General features: G+C 38.5%; 1 protein-coding gene across 6 annotated transcripts in view; it reads left to right on the top strand.

The window, feature by feature from the left end:
• Positions 1–14,531, top strand: part of USP37 (ubiquitin specific peptidase 37) — a 121,689-nt gene that overhangs the window by 65,948 nt on the left and 41,210 nt on the right. For all 6 annotated transcript variants that reach the window (XM_053597977.1, XM_053597980.1, XM_053597979.1 and 3 more), the window contains 3 exons: positions 4,521–4,682; positions 13,096–13,227; positions 14,009–14,132. In XM_053597977.1, the coding sequence (XP_053453952.1) occupies positions 4,521–4,682; positions 13,096–13,227; positions 14,009–14,132 (418 nt within the window). The remainder of the gene's footprint in view (positions 1–4,520; positions 4,683–13,095; positions 13,228–14,008; positions 14,133–14,531) is intronic.

The following is a 14,531-nucleotide window of genomic DNA, read 5'->3' as shown; positions in this document are numbered from 1 at the left end:
AATCAGCAATAACAATAATGAACTATTGGTATATGCAACAGTGTAGATGTTATCTCAAAATAATTAGACCGCGTGAAAGAAGCCCCATAAAAAAGTGCATATTGTATGATTCCATCTATATGAAATTCTAGAAAATGTAAGGTAATTTATAGTGACAGAAAACACATCAGAAATTGCCTGGTCATAGAGACAAAGTCATAGGCAGTGAAAAGTAAAAAGGAAAGATCCAAAGGGGTACCAGGATACTTTGGACCCAAAGAATTAAGTTCATCATCTTAATTGTGGTGATAGCTTCATAAGTATATGTATGTCAAAATTTATAAAATTATACACTTTAAATGTGTACATTTTATTATATGATAATTATATTTTGATAAAGTGTTTTTTTTTTTTTTAGTTTTTTTTCTCTCCTTGGAAACCTACAGTCTTTTTTTTTTTTTTTTTTTTTTTGTAGAGACAGAGTCTCACTGTACCGCCCTCGGGTAGAGTGCCGTGGCATCACACGGTTCACAGCAACCTCTAACTCTTGGGCTTACGCGATTCTCTTGCCTCAGCCTCCCGAGTAGCTGGGACTACAGGCGCCCGCCACAACGCCCGGCTATTTTTTTTGTTGTTGTTGCAGTTTGGCCGGGGCTGGGTTTGAACCCGCCACCCTCGGCATATGGGGCCGGCGCCCTACTCACTGAGCCACAGGCGCCGCCCTTGATAAAGTGTTTTTTATTGCATATGTAATTTTAGGATGCCCATTTAAATTTTCTAAAAGAATATACTACTTCCAAACTAACGGGACCAAATGAAATAATATTAAATAGACATTCTAAAAGAAGGCAGGAAAGGAGGGAAAAAGGAACAAATGGAACAAATAGTAAGCAGCATAGAATTTAAGATAAAAACTCAATAATGACATTATGATATAAATATACTAAATCTTATAAAACTTATATAGTTATTTACTTATTTTCTGGTATATTAATCTTGGATATATATTATAGGAATTTATGTAAATATAAATATATTGGCTGAGTAGAGGCTCATGCCTGTAATCGTACCATTCTGGAAGGCTGAGGCAGGAGGATCACTTGAGGTTGGGAGTTCAAGACCAGCCTTAGCAAGTGCAACACCCTGTTGCTCACTACCAAAAAAAAAGTGGCTGGGCATGGGAGTGCTTTCCTGTAGTCCCAGTTATTTGGGAGGCTGATGCAGGATGATCCCTTGAACCCAGGAGTATAAGGTTGCAGTGATCTGTGATGATGCCACTGTACTCTAGCTGGGGCACCAGAGCAAGGCTTTGTCTCAAAAAATACACACACAGGGTGGCGCCTGTGGCTCAGTCAGTAAGGCGTCGGCCCCATATACCGAGGGTGGCGGGTTCAAACCCAGCCCCAGCCAAACTGCAACCAAAAAATAGCCGGGCGTTGTGGCGGGCGCCTGTAGTCCCAGCTACTTGGGAGGCTGAGGCAAGAGAATCACTTAAGCCCAGGAGTTGGAGGTTGCTGTGAGCTGTGTGAGGCCACGGCACTCTACCGAGGGCTGTAAAGTGAGACTCTGCCTCTACAAAAAAAAAAAAAAAATACACACACAATGTTTCAGTTAAAGAGATATACTGGATTTAAAGGGAGAAAAAAATCTATATGCTATAGTAAAGAGAAATAATTATAACAATATAAAGATGCTGAAACATGCATCCAAACTGCAGTAGTATTTAAGGATTTGTAGTAAGGGATAAAACTCATAGCTAATGGTAACTTTTAAGGTATAGGAATGTGGATTATGATTGGGAGGGGGGATTTCAGGGGTTTGACATGAATGGTTGTTTACAAAGCTGTTGCTTTAGGGCGGCACCTGTGGCTCAAAGGAGTAAGGCATCGGCTCCATATACCGGAGGTAGTGGGTTCAAACCTGACCCCGGCCAAAAACTGCAAAAAAAAAATTGTTAAGTTCCACATTTGACTTGTATACATCTTTTTCTTTCTTTCTTTTTTCTTTTTTTTTTTTTTTTTTGAGACAGTCTCACTGTGCCCCCTTCGGTAGAATGCTGTGGCATCACAGCTCACAGCAACCTCAAACTATTGGGCTTAAGCAATTCTCTTGCCTCAACCTCCCAAGTAGCTCAGACTACAGGCCCCCGCCACAACGCCTGGCTATTTTTCTGTTGCAGTTGTCATTGTTGCTTAGCTGGCCTGGGCTGGGTTAGAACCCACCAGTCTCAATGCGTGTGGCTGACGCCATAAACATTGTGCTACGGGCACCAAGCCATATATATCTTTTTCATCTGAATATTTCACAATATTTTTTTTAAAGTAAAAAACTAAACAATAGATAACACATGGTCTAGCCAAACAATGAGTAATTTGAGAGCAGTAATAGGAAAATAAATCATATTCCTGTCTTACAACAGAAAGAAATGTAAACTTCCAAGTGGATTAAAGACCTGCATGTGAGGAAAACAAAATTGAAAACTTTTATTTTTTATTTTTTTATTTTTATTTTTTTTTGTAGAGACAGAGTCTCACTTTATGGCCCTCCGGTAGAGTGCCGTGGCGTCACACAGCTCACAGCAACCTCCAACTCTTGGGCTTACGCAATTCTCTTGCCTCAGCCTCCCGAGCAGCTGGGACTACAGGCGCCCGCCACAACGCCCAGCTATTTTTTCGTTGCAGTTTGACCGGGGCTGGGTCCGAACCCGCCACCCTCGGCATATGGGGCCGGCGCCCTACTCACTGAGCCACAGGCGCCACCCCAAAATTGAAAACTTTTAAGAGAGAATGGGCACGGGTGGCTGATGCCTGCAATCATAGCACTCTGGGAGGCCATGGCACGCGGATCGCCTGAGTTCAGGAGTTCGAGACCAGCTTGAGCAAGAGAGAGCCCCCTCCTCTAAAAATAGCTGGGCATTGTAGCAGGAGCCTGTAGTCCCAGCTACTCAGGAGACTGAGGCAGGAGAATAGCTTCAACCCAAGAGTTTTAGGTTGCTGTGAGCTGTGTTGCCATGGTACTCTACCCAGGGGTAACAAAGTAAGACTGTCTCAAGGAAAAAAAAAAAGAAAACTTTTAAGAGAAAATAAAGAAGACATTTCTGTGACCTTATAACAAAAGATGATTTCTTTATTATTTTTTTTTTTTAAAGACAGAATCTCACTATGTCACCCTGGGTAGAGTGCTGAGGTGGCACAGCTCACAGCAACCTCCAACTCTTAGGCTTAAGCGATTCTGTTGCCTCAGGCTCCCAAGTAGCTGGTACTATAGGCACCCGCTAAAATGCCTGGCAATTTTTTTGTTGTTGTTGCAGTTGTTTAGTTGGCCTGAGTCAGGTTCAAACTTGCCAGCCTTGGTGTATGATATATGATACATACATGATATGGTGTATGTGGCTGGCACCGTAACCACTGTTGCCACTTGTTGGCTCCGAGCCAACAAAGGATGATTTCTTAAACAAAATATGAAAACCAAAGTAAGAAAATATTGATAAATTTGACTACATAAAAATTTAAAACTTAAAATATGTAATTAGATAGAGGATTAGTATATAGAATATATAAAGAAGTATGAATCATTAGGAACCCAGTAACGATGTAGTAAAAATAACAGAGAAAATAATTTTTTCATATGTTCAACTTCTGTAGTAATTAGGATAATGCAAAATAAAATAACATCCAGATAAATGTCACTATCTTGACAAAAGTGGAAATTTCTGGTAATTAGTAATGTAGACAAGTGAGAAAGTGGAAATTCACTAATGGTAGCTTTTGGGGAAAACAATCACATGTCTAGAAAAATTAAAAATGAAAATTGAAAATACCCTTAACATTTCTACTTCTAAGCATTAAACTAAAGGAATTTCTCAAGGCGATTAGGGAAGAATATTGTATTATTTGTAACAGGGGAAAGATTACTATAAATCCTATTTAAGACTAGGTAAACCAGTGTAATATTCATAAAGTAGATAAAAATGAATAAAAAAGTGAAACTATATAGTTTTTTTGAAGCCATTAGCTTGGATTATTCTGCTTGTAGATTAAAGATATACAGTATTATATACTTGTTCAGCTATCAGCTAACTTGGTAATTTACCTTTGGAAGATTTTTCCTTTAAGTTATCATTATTACTGATATTTCCCTAAGTTTAAGATTTTTTTTCTTGGACATTAACTTCCCTGAATGTATGGGAGGAGGGGACGAAGTAGCATTCAAAGGTTTATTTGGGGCTTGGCGTCCATAGTTCAGTGGTTAGGGTGCTGACCACATATACCAGGTCTGGTGGGTTTGAACCTAGCCTAGACCTGCTAAACAACAATGACAACAACAACAAAAAAGAAATAGCCGGGCTCTGTGGCGCACACCTGTAGTCCCAGGTACTTGGGAAGGTGAGGCAAGAGAATTGCTTAGGCCCAAGAGTTGCTGTGAGCTGTGATGCTACAGTACTTTACAGAAGATGACATAATGAGACTCTGTCTCAAAAAAAGAAACAACAAAAAAACAGACGTTTATGTTGCTTCTTCATTATTAATTCTTTTTTATAGGAGTAATATTTCAAGCCAGACTCCCTCTGCCAAAAGAAGTTTGGGATTTCTTCCTCAGCCAGCTCCTCTTTCTGTTAAAAAACTGAGGTGTAACCAAGATTATACTGGTTGGAACAAACCAAGAGTGCCCTTTTCCTCTCACCAACAGCAACAACTGCAGGGGTAGGTGGTGGATTCTTTTATTTTACTTTTCTTTTTTAAATAAGGTGATTCAACTGATGTATGCTTTGTTGTCTGTAAAAAATGATGAAAGGAGTCACATTAATTATAGTTCTAAAACAGCTAGAGATTAGAGCACTTATGAAGATATATCTATAAGTAATGTGAAGTCCATTATCTGGTCTCCAAACAACTTTTGAATTTTTAAATATGTAATATTCATTTTTAAAGGAGAAAATGCATATTCTTCAACACCACATACTTCATCCTATTTGTGAGATACTTTCAACATTAAGTTTTATATATATATCTTCCCCAGTCAATAGCGTAATAACTGTAGTAATAATAGTAGTTGTCTTGGCTGGGCACGATGGCTCACGCCTGTAATCCCTAGCACTCTGGGAGGCTGAGGTGGGTGAATTGCTTGAGCTCACGAGTTCAAGACCAGCCTGAGCAAAAGCGAGACCCATCTCTACTAAAAATAGAAAAGAAAAAAAAAAAAAAACTGAGAAAAAAAAACCTGAGGATCACTTGAGCCCGAGTTGGAGGTTGCTGGGAGCTATGACGCCACGGCACTCTACCCATGACAACAGCTTGAGACTCTGTCTCAAAAAAAGAAAAAAAAATAGTAACTGTCTTCCTAAAGTGTTCATCATGTGCCAGATGCTGTGTCCTAAGATTTTTTTCTTTAAATTCTTGCAACAGGTCTGTAAGATAAATACATTAAAGATCTGCTTTTATAGATAAACTAAAGCCTAGCGAAGTTAATTTACTTGCTCAAAGCAATATCATCAGTACTATACAGTAGTAAATCCAGGCCATTAGATGCCAGTTGCATTCTTTTTTTTTTTTTTTTTTTGTAGAGACAGAGTCTCACTTTATGGCCCTCGGTAGAGTGCCGTGGCATCACACAGCTCACAGCAACCTCCAACTCCTAGGCTTAAGCGATTCTCTTGCCTCAGCCTCCGAGTAGCTGGGACTACAGGCGCCCGCCACAATGCCCAGCTATTTGTTGGTTGCAGTTTGGCCGGGGCCGGGTTTGAACCCGCCACCCTCGGTATATGGGGCCGGCGCCCTACAGACTGAGCCACAGGTGCTGCCCGCCAGTTGCATTCTTAACCACTATGCCATATTGCTTTTGTGCTCTCTTTTACTGCACGTTAATCTAGGCATCTTTATAATACTAAGATAAAACTTTGAATCGTATTAGTGTACATTTTGGTTTCCCTCTTTTACAATTACATTCCAGACTATAATGTACCCTCTTACACATATACACATGTTTTTAATACTTATTGGAACTGCTGTATAGGAGAAATTCTTCAAAATAGAATTACTAAGACTAAGAAAGACTGTTTGAAATTTTGATTATTCTTACCAAATTCCCTCCTGCCAGGAGGGAATCCCTCTCCAACTGTTGCTTCTGTACTAGCTTTAAACTTATCACTTCGCTTAAAAGAGTGGTGTTTGCCAGTTGGGCTAATTCATAGTAGTTTATATGCATATTGGATTAAATTATCATAAAGTTTGCAAGGAAAACATTTCATTTTCTTGTCTACTTAGCTGATGCTTGCTTTCTTTGATCCTAGTCCTTTCTGCTCTGTCTTCTACAATGTTTGTCTTCCAATTTAATATTTAATTTCCTTTGTGCTTCATTCTGACTATTCTGCCTCAATTATTATCTATTGTCTCCTGACCAGACAGCATTCTTTTTTTTTTTTTTGAGACAGTTCCAGGCTGTCACCCTGGGTAGAGTGTCGTAGTGTCGTGGTGTCATAGCTCACAGGAACCTGCAACACTTGGGCTCAAAGTGATCCTCTTGCCTCAGTTCTTTTTCTTCTATTTTTAGTAGAGACGGGTTCTTGCTTTTGTGCAGGCTGGTCTCGAACTTGTGAGCTCAAGCTGTCCAACCATCTTGACCTTCTAGAGTGCTAGGATTACAAGTGTGAGCCACGGCACTTGGCCCAGATAGTATTCTTATATTGGTATTATCTGTCCCATTTTGTGGCCATTCTTCATTCAGATCTTGTTTCTATCTTCTTTGATCTTATTTATCTCATTTTCTTGTTGCCTCCTCTTGTGTGTTTATAGTTTACTTCTGGTCTCTGTTACTCCCCTCCTTTAAATTTTCTTGACAGCCTCATTAAGTTGCCCACCCTCAGTGCTCCAGGCTCCTCCACTGTTTCCTTCATTTCTGTATAGTGCCTATACTCATCTCTAGAAATACATCTTTCCTTTTTTCAAACTTCCTTCAGGAATTAGAATATAGTATGTCCAGTGATGTAAGTACTCAAGACTAAGGACTCTTTTAAAAAAAAAACTACCGGCTCAAGAGGATAATGGATCCTATGTTATTCCTATGTACCTCATAAATTCTCCAGAAAACAAAAAACATAAAGTTTATGTTTAAAAAGTTATGTTAATGTTTATGTGTAAAGATATACAAAGCCTATGCTTCAGTATTACTAGGAGACAAAGAATATCATCACCTTTAAAGTATCTTCTTAAGTAGAGAAGCAACCCAGATTCCTGCAGTCTTCCTCTTTTCTGCTGCTTAAGCCTGTGGATGGATACCGAGAGGTGGCAACAAGAGGTTTAAGAGATTCCATGGAAGGAATATATAGGAGTGGAAGACATAGATGAAACAGTGAAAAATATCACTCCCAGAAAAAGAAAATCAAATACTTAAGTACCAAAATACTAAATACTGGTATGGATCTTGGTAGTTTGCAGCTCTAGTTATAGTGAAAGTGAGTGGTCCCAGATATAACAGCTTCAAAGAATAATTTCTTATAAGGTAACCAACCAAATCTGGAAACTTGGTTTAAAAACAAGAGAAGAAAATAAGAATTTTCCCAGAATGAAATGGAAATAAGATGTGCCAAACCCTATATCTCCCTTTCCACTGTGATAATCCATTAAAGAAGCGACACTTTACTAAACTAACAGAAGACAGAGTGATTAATTTGGACTGTATTCACAAAATCAAAAGAAATATTAAAAAGTAGGTCACTTATCTACAGAACAGCTATAAAAAAAAAAAAGAATCAAAATATTTTAGCCAATGAAAATTCAGCCCCCCAGAAGTAACCATGGAATAAACTTGAAATGGAATTAAATATCCTGAAACAGCCATTTAGAAATATGAAAAAATTACTATAAATCAAGAATTCAAACTAAGATTTAAAATGGCCACATGGGGAAAAATGAAATGACAATTGCTTGAGTTCAGAAAAGATAGAGAAAAAGGAAGACATCATATCAAAAATGAAGTCTACATTAAAGATGCCCAAGGGAAAATAAACTCAAGTGAAAATTTAGTCATGAGCCTTGAAGGAAAGCAGAAAAACAACTATGAAAAAAAAGAAGTGAAAATATCAGATAGAACCTTTGTAAGTTGACTACCTAAGTTACTATAACAAACTGGTCAATATACAGATGTGGTCAACATAAGGAAATAGGCCTAGTGTACTAGTATGTATGTGTGGTGCATGTCTGGTATATGAAATTAGGTCAACTTGAGGAGGTGGTCAGTGTAGGGAGGTAGTCACCTATGAAGGTTCTACTGTAGTTGAACTGGAAAAAAGGCAAGGTGTGTCTCATGTTATATACACTTACAGTTCCTAAAGAAGAAAATCAAAACATTGAGACAGAACTAGTATTGAAAACAGTGATCTAAGAAAATGTTCCAGAAATAAAACGCTTTAATTTTTATATTGAAAGAGCTTCCCAGGTACCAAAAAAATTGACCTAAATTGTTAAGATATATCTTACTGCAACTGTTTAGGCTTTAAAGACAAGGAAAAATCCAGTTCCTTGATCTAATTGCTGAAATAGGCCAGGCATGGTGGCTCATGCCTGTAATCCTAGCACTTTGGGAGGCCAAGGCAGGAGCATGACTTGAAGCCAGGATTTTGAGACCAGCCTTGGCAACATAGCAAGACCCTGTCTATACAAAAAGTTAAGAAAAATGAGCTGAGTGTGGTAGCTCACACTTGTAGTCCCACTTGCTTAGAAGACGGAGATAGGAATTTGAGGCTGCAGCAAGATACAATGATGACCCTGTACTCTAGCCAAGGCAGCAGAGTGGGGTCCTGTCTTAAAAAGGAAAAAAAAGAAATAATTTTTAAGGGCAAGAGAAATAGACTAACATCAGACTTTTCAAAATCATTACACAAAGCTAGTTAAGAATGAATGTCATTTTCAGGAAACCTGACAAAAGGTGGAGGTGAAAATTTTGTGTATTCAGTTATAGAGCCATAGACAAACAATGGTAGGGATATATATAGAAGAATGGTGTATAAACTTCATGTCTTCTAATAAAGTAGTAAGATTGCAACTAAGAGAAAATGGGGAAAGAAACAAAGGAAAATGTAATTACTTCGTAGTAACACTTGTGAGTCAAAGGTCACAAGTGTTATTTAAAATGGTCATAGTAGATGGTAAAACAAAAAGGTTTAAGAAAAAGTTTATAGCAACATAAAAAGTCTAAATAAATATGGCCACACCTGGCAATATTAAAAAAAATCTTAAAAACCAGTCAGTAAGGCCATGAACAGTGGCTCATGCCTACAATCATAGCACTCTGGGAAGCCAAGGCGGGAGGAATCCTTTAAGCTCAGGAGTTCCAGACCAGCCTGAGCAGGAACAAGGTTACATCTCTACAAAAAAATAGAAAAATTATCTGGGCATTGTGGTAGGTGCCTGTATGTAGTCCAAGCTACTCAGGAGGATGAGGCTGGAGTATCACTTGAACCCAGCCAGGTATTTGAGGTTGCTGTCAGCATAGTTGACACTCTAGCCTGGGCAACAGAGTGAGACTGTCAAAAAAAAAAAAAAAAGTTTTGTTATAGTAAGATTTTTCTTTTTCTTTTTTCTTTCTTTCTTTTCTTTCTTTTTTTTTTTTTTGAAATATAGTCTCAAGCTGTTGCCAGTAAAGTACCATGGCGTCATCATAGCTCACAGCAACCTCCAACTCCTGGGCTCAAGTGATCCTCTTGCCTCTCAGTATTTTGTACTTTTAGTAGAGATGGGGTCTTGCTCTGGCTCAGGCTGGTCTAGAACCTGTGAGGTCAAACCATCCATCTACCTTGGCCTCCCAGAGTGCTAGGATTACAGGTGTGAGCCCCTGAGCCTGGCCTAAGATTTTTCAGCAATTGTTTAATGTATTCATTTTGATTTGTGTTTATCCTCCTTGAGATTTATTGAGCTTCTTGAATCTGTTGGTTTCTAGTTTTTATCAGATTTTGAACATTTTTACCCATTACTCTTTGAGGTTTGTTTCTGTCTCTTCCCTCTGGATTCCAGTTATATATGATAGTGCAATTGATACTGTTCTACAGGTCAGTGATGATCTGTTCCTGTGTTTTCAAGTTCACTAATACTTTTCTTTTGCAGTATCTAATATGATATTAATAGCATCCAGTGAGCTTTTCATTTCAAATATTGTGTTTTACATCTGTAAGTATATCTTCCATTTCTCTCCCTTTGCTGTTCATATTGTTCTTTGATTCTTAGTCATATAGTGCATATTTTATATAGTTGCTTTAACATCTTTGCATTTGTGTTTGTTTTGAGGCTTGTGTTTGAGTCCTTTTTTTCTTTCTTTTTTTTCTTCTCTCTCATTCACGTGATGTGTTTAAGTTCTTTTGGGGTTGACGCTACAATATTCTTTTCCCTAAGGCCAGTTTGCATCCTCTCCTAAAGCATGGCCCCCTTGAGGTGACTGTTAATACTCCGTGAATTCATTTAGATCTCATTCTGACTGGTTAGAAAGTCAAACAATTTTAGGCCCTGCATGAGCTCTGGGAATTGTTTGGCTAATAACTCCCCAGTAATCATTCTTTACTTTAACATTTTTCTTGACTGGTGTTTCACCCTATGCATGCACAGGTTGGTATTCAGCTTCCCGTACAGATTTCTGGAGCTCCTTCTTTGTGCATCTCCCTCCTTGCAAGTACTCTGTCCCAAAAGTCTTAGCACTCTCAGCCTCCCAAACTCGTTTCATTCAGCTCAACTCATTAAGATTTCTTGACTCTGTTTAGGGCCTCCCTGGACTGTAGTTCACAAATTCCCCTGGACAGAAAAACTGGGTAATGGCAGGGGTCAAATCATTGGTTTCCCTTTTATTAGGGATCACAGTTTTGCACTTCTTACATATATTGTCCAGGATCTGAAAATAGGTATTTTCTATATTTCTCCAGTTTTCTTATTGTTTGTAGTGAGAGGGTTATTCTAGACCCTGATACTTCCTCATAGTCAGAAGCAGAAATTCTCTTGGATATTCAAAAGTGACGTCACCAGTGACCAATACAGGAATATCACCCATTTGTGGATGTGACGCCCTTAGAACAGTGGTTCTCAACCTTCCTAATGCCACAATTTATTTTCATTGTTACAAAGGGGTCAGGACTCACAGGTTGAGAACCACTGCCTTAGAAGGACACAGCATCACTGTGTATTCTTCCATCCTGGGCTGAATTTCATCATAAGAATATAGCAAATCCAATAACAGGAAAATTTCATTAAAAATCATAGGTAGTGGCCGGGTATGGTGGCTTATATCTATAAATCCCACCACTTTAGGAGGCTGAGGCAGGAGGATCACTTAAGGTCAAAAATTCAAAATTTCACTTGGCAGCCTGGGTGGTAAAGTGAAACCCTGTCTCTACCAAAACAGAAAAATTAACTCAATGTGGTGCAGCATGCCTGTAGTCCCTGATGTTTGGGTGGCAGAGATAGGAGTATTGCTTGAGCCCAGGAGTTCAAGGCTGCAGTGAACTATGATCACACCACTGCACTCCAGCCTGGGTGACAGAGTAAGATTATCTCTTTGGGGGTGAAAAAAAACGAGTAGAAAAGGCTATATTCTTCAAAAATGTCAGGGTCATAAAAGAGAAAGGTGAAGAGTTATTCCAGATTAAAGGAAACTAAAGAAATATGAAAACATTATGTGATCCTAGACTGAATTTGTTATTGAAGGGAGAAATATAAAAAGCTATAAAGAATATTATTGGGTCAGTTGACAAAATTAGATTAAGAGAGTAGAAAAAATAAGTCAGTGTTAAATTTGCTGATGCTTATAACTGTATTCTGGTTATCTATGAGTATATTCTTAATTCTTAGGAAAAATACTTTTATGTATTTAGAAATAAAGGTGAGTAATGTATGCAACTTATCCTCAATGGTTCAGGAAAAAAGTATATATGGGAGTATTAAATGATAAAAGTGCATGGTGCAAAAGATTAACAGTTGGTGAATCTGGGTAAAGAATACTATTCTTGCAGATTTTCTGAATGCTTAAAAATATTTCCAAATAAAAGGTTTAAAAATATATATGAACTGGGCGGTGCCTGTGGTTCAGTGAGTAGGGCGCCGGCCCCATATACTGAGGATGGCGGGTTCAAACTCCACCCCAGCCAAACTGCAGCAAAAAAAAAAAAAATAGCCGGGTGTTGTGGTGGACGCCTGTGGTCCCAGCTTTTCGGGAAGCTGAGGCAAGAGAATCACCTAAGCCCAAGAGCTGGAGGTTGCTGTGAGCTGTAACACTATGGCACTCTACCGAGGGTGACAAAGTAAGTCTCTATCTCTTAAAAACAAAACAAACCAAAAATATATATGAACTTAGGAAAAGCGACAGTACCTGTTAAAGCCAAACACATATGTTCTGTGACACGGTATTTCCTTTATCTGAGCATATACTTAAGAGAAAAGAGTAGGTTATATCTCAGGGAAAAACTTAAAATTAAGAATAAATAGCTCAGGCCAGGCGCAGTGGCTCATGCCTGTAGTCCTACCACTCTGGGAGTCTATAAGGTAGGTGGATTGCTTGAGCTCAGGAGTTCGAGACCAGCCTGAGTGAGAGCAAGACTTTGACTCTACTAAAAACAGAAAAAACTAGCTGAGCAGTGTCGCAGGCAACTGTAGTCCCAGCTACTCAAGAGGCTGAGGGAAGAGGATCACTTGAGCCCAAGAATTTGAGGTTGCTGTGAGCTATTACATCATGGCGCGCTATGGCGTGCTAGCCTGGGCAACAGAGTGAGATTCTGACTCAAAAAAAAAAAAAAAAAAAACAAGAATGGTTCTTTGAGTAAGCCCCCAGTCATGTTTAGCATTCATTTGAAAATGTGTAATTTTCTGTTAAATTAAGCTAAGTTATTGTTACAGTGTTATAATGCAGTGATTCTCAAAGTGTAATCTCTTTCAGTATCATCTGATAACTTGTTAGAAATGTACATTTTTGCATCCTTTCTGTCCAGACTTACTAAATCAGAGACTTGGTTGAGGTTGAGCAATTATAGTTTAACAAGCCTCCAGGTGATTCTCATTCTCATGCTAAATTGGTGAACCCCTACTGTATTGAACATATTTCAGGAATTACTGTTGCCTTCTAAAGTACTATTTCTTTCATTTTCAGTTTCTCCAATTTGGGAAATACCTGCTATATGAATGCTATTTTACAATCTCTATTTTCACTCCAGTCATTTGCAAATGACTTGCTTAAGCAAGGTATCCCATGGAAGAAAATTCCACTCAATGCACTTATCAGGTATTTGTACTTAACTGAAAACTTTTTACCTCACTGATTATAAAATAAAGGGATTTTACACACTTAAAATTTTATATGCCATTGTTAGTAATTAGTGTTTAAAATATCATGCCTTGCCAGGCACTGTGGCCCCACACCTGTAATCCTAGCACTCTGGGAGGCCAACGTGGGAGGATCGCTTGAGCTCAGGAGGTTGAGCTCACCCTAAGAAGAGTGAGACTCCATCTCTACTAAAACTAGAAAATTTAGGGCCAGGCTCAGTGGCTGATGCCTGTAATCCCAGCACTCTGGGAGGCCAAGGCGGGTGGATTGCCTGAGTTCACGGCTAGCCTGAGCTAGAGCAAGACCTCGCCTCTAAAAATAGCCAGGCTTGGTAGCAGAGGACTATAATCCTAGCTACTTAGGAAGCTGAGGCAAGAGAATTGCTTAAGCCTAAGAGTCTGAGGTTGCTGTGAAGTATGATGCCACCACACTCTACCAATGGCAACAAAGTGAGACTCAGTCTCAAAAAATACAATAAAATAAAACTAGAAAAATTAGCTGGGCATGGTGGTTCATGCCTATAGTTCCAGCCACTAGGGAGGCTGAAGCAGGAGAATTGCTTGAACTTAGGAGTTTGGGGTTGCTGTGAGCTGAGCTGACACCAGAGCTCAGCCTGGGTTATAGCCTGGGCAACAGAGTAAGACTCTGTCTCAAAAAAAAAAAAAAAAAAAAAATTATGCCATACAATGTTCTACAAATATTTTGCTTTACTAGATGCTTGTCTCTTTTGTTTCATCAGGCGCTTTGCACACTTGCTTGTTAAAAAGGATATCTGTAATTCAGAGACCAAAAAAGATTTACTCAAGAAAGTTAAAAATGCCATTTCGGCTACAGCAGAGAGATTTTCTGGTTATATGCAGAATGTGAGTACTAATTGTTTTTAAACATTTTAGAGATAGGAAAGTTGAAATTATTTTAGTGTTTTTCTGGATTTTTATTTTAAAATGAGATTTGTGTATATGTGTTCATCATAGATTAAAAAGCCTGAGGAGTTATGGTAAGGTTCAGTGTGACTTCTGTGTATTGTTTTACATTTTAAAATACAGATGCCTTTTCTTTCTTTCTTTTTTTTAATAGATGCCTTTTCAATGTAAGAAACTTTGGATTTGTTAGCTTCAAAGGCTATTTTAGAAAAATTACTATTTTGTGTGTATGTGTGCATTTTTTTTTAGTAAAGTAAAGATTCATTCATTTATGTTAATGCAACTGACAGTTAAGAATATAAAATCTAGGCTCAGTGCCCATAGCTCAGTGGTTAAGGG

The sequence above is a fragment of the Nycticebus coucang genome, chromosome 7 (genome assembly GCF_027406575.1).
Source record: "Nycticebus coucang isolate mNycCou1 chromosome 7, mNycCou1.pri, whole genome shotgun sequence".
NCBI classification, from domain to species: Eukaryota; Metazoa; Chordata; class Mammalia; order Primates; family Lorisidae; genus Nycticebus; species Nycticebus coucang.
The sequence above is the reverse complement of the archived record's forward strand: the minus strand, read 5'-3'. Positions and strand labels throughout refer to the sequence as shown.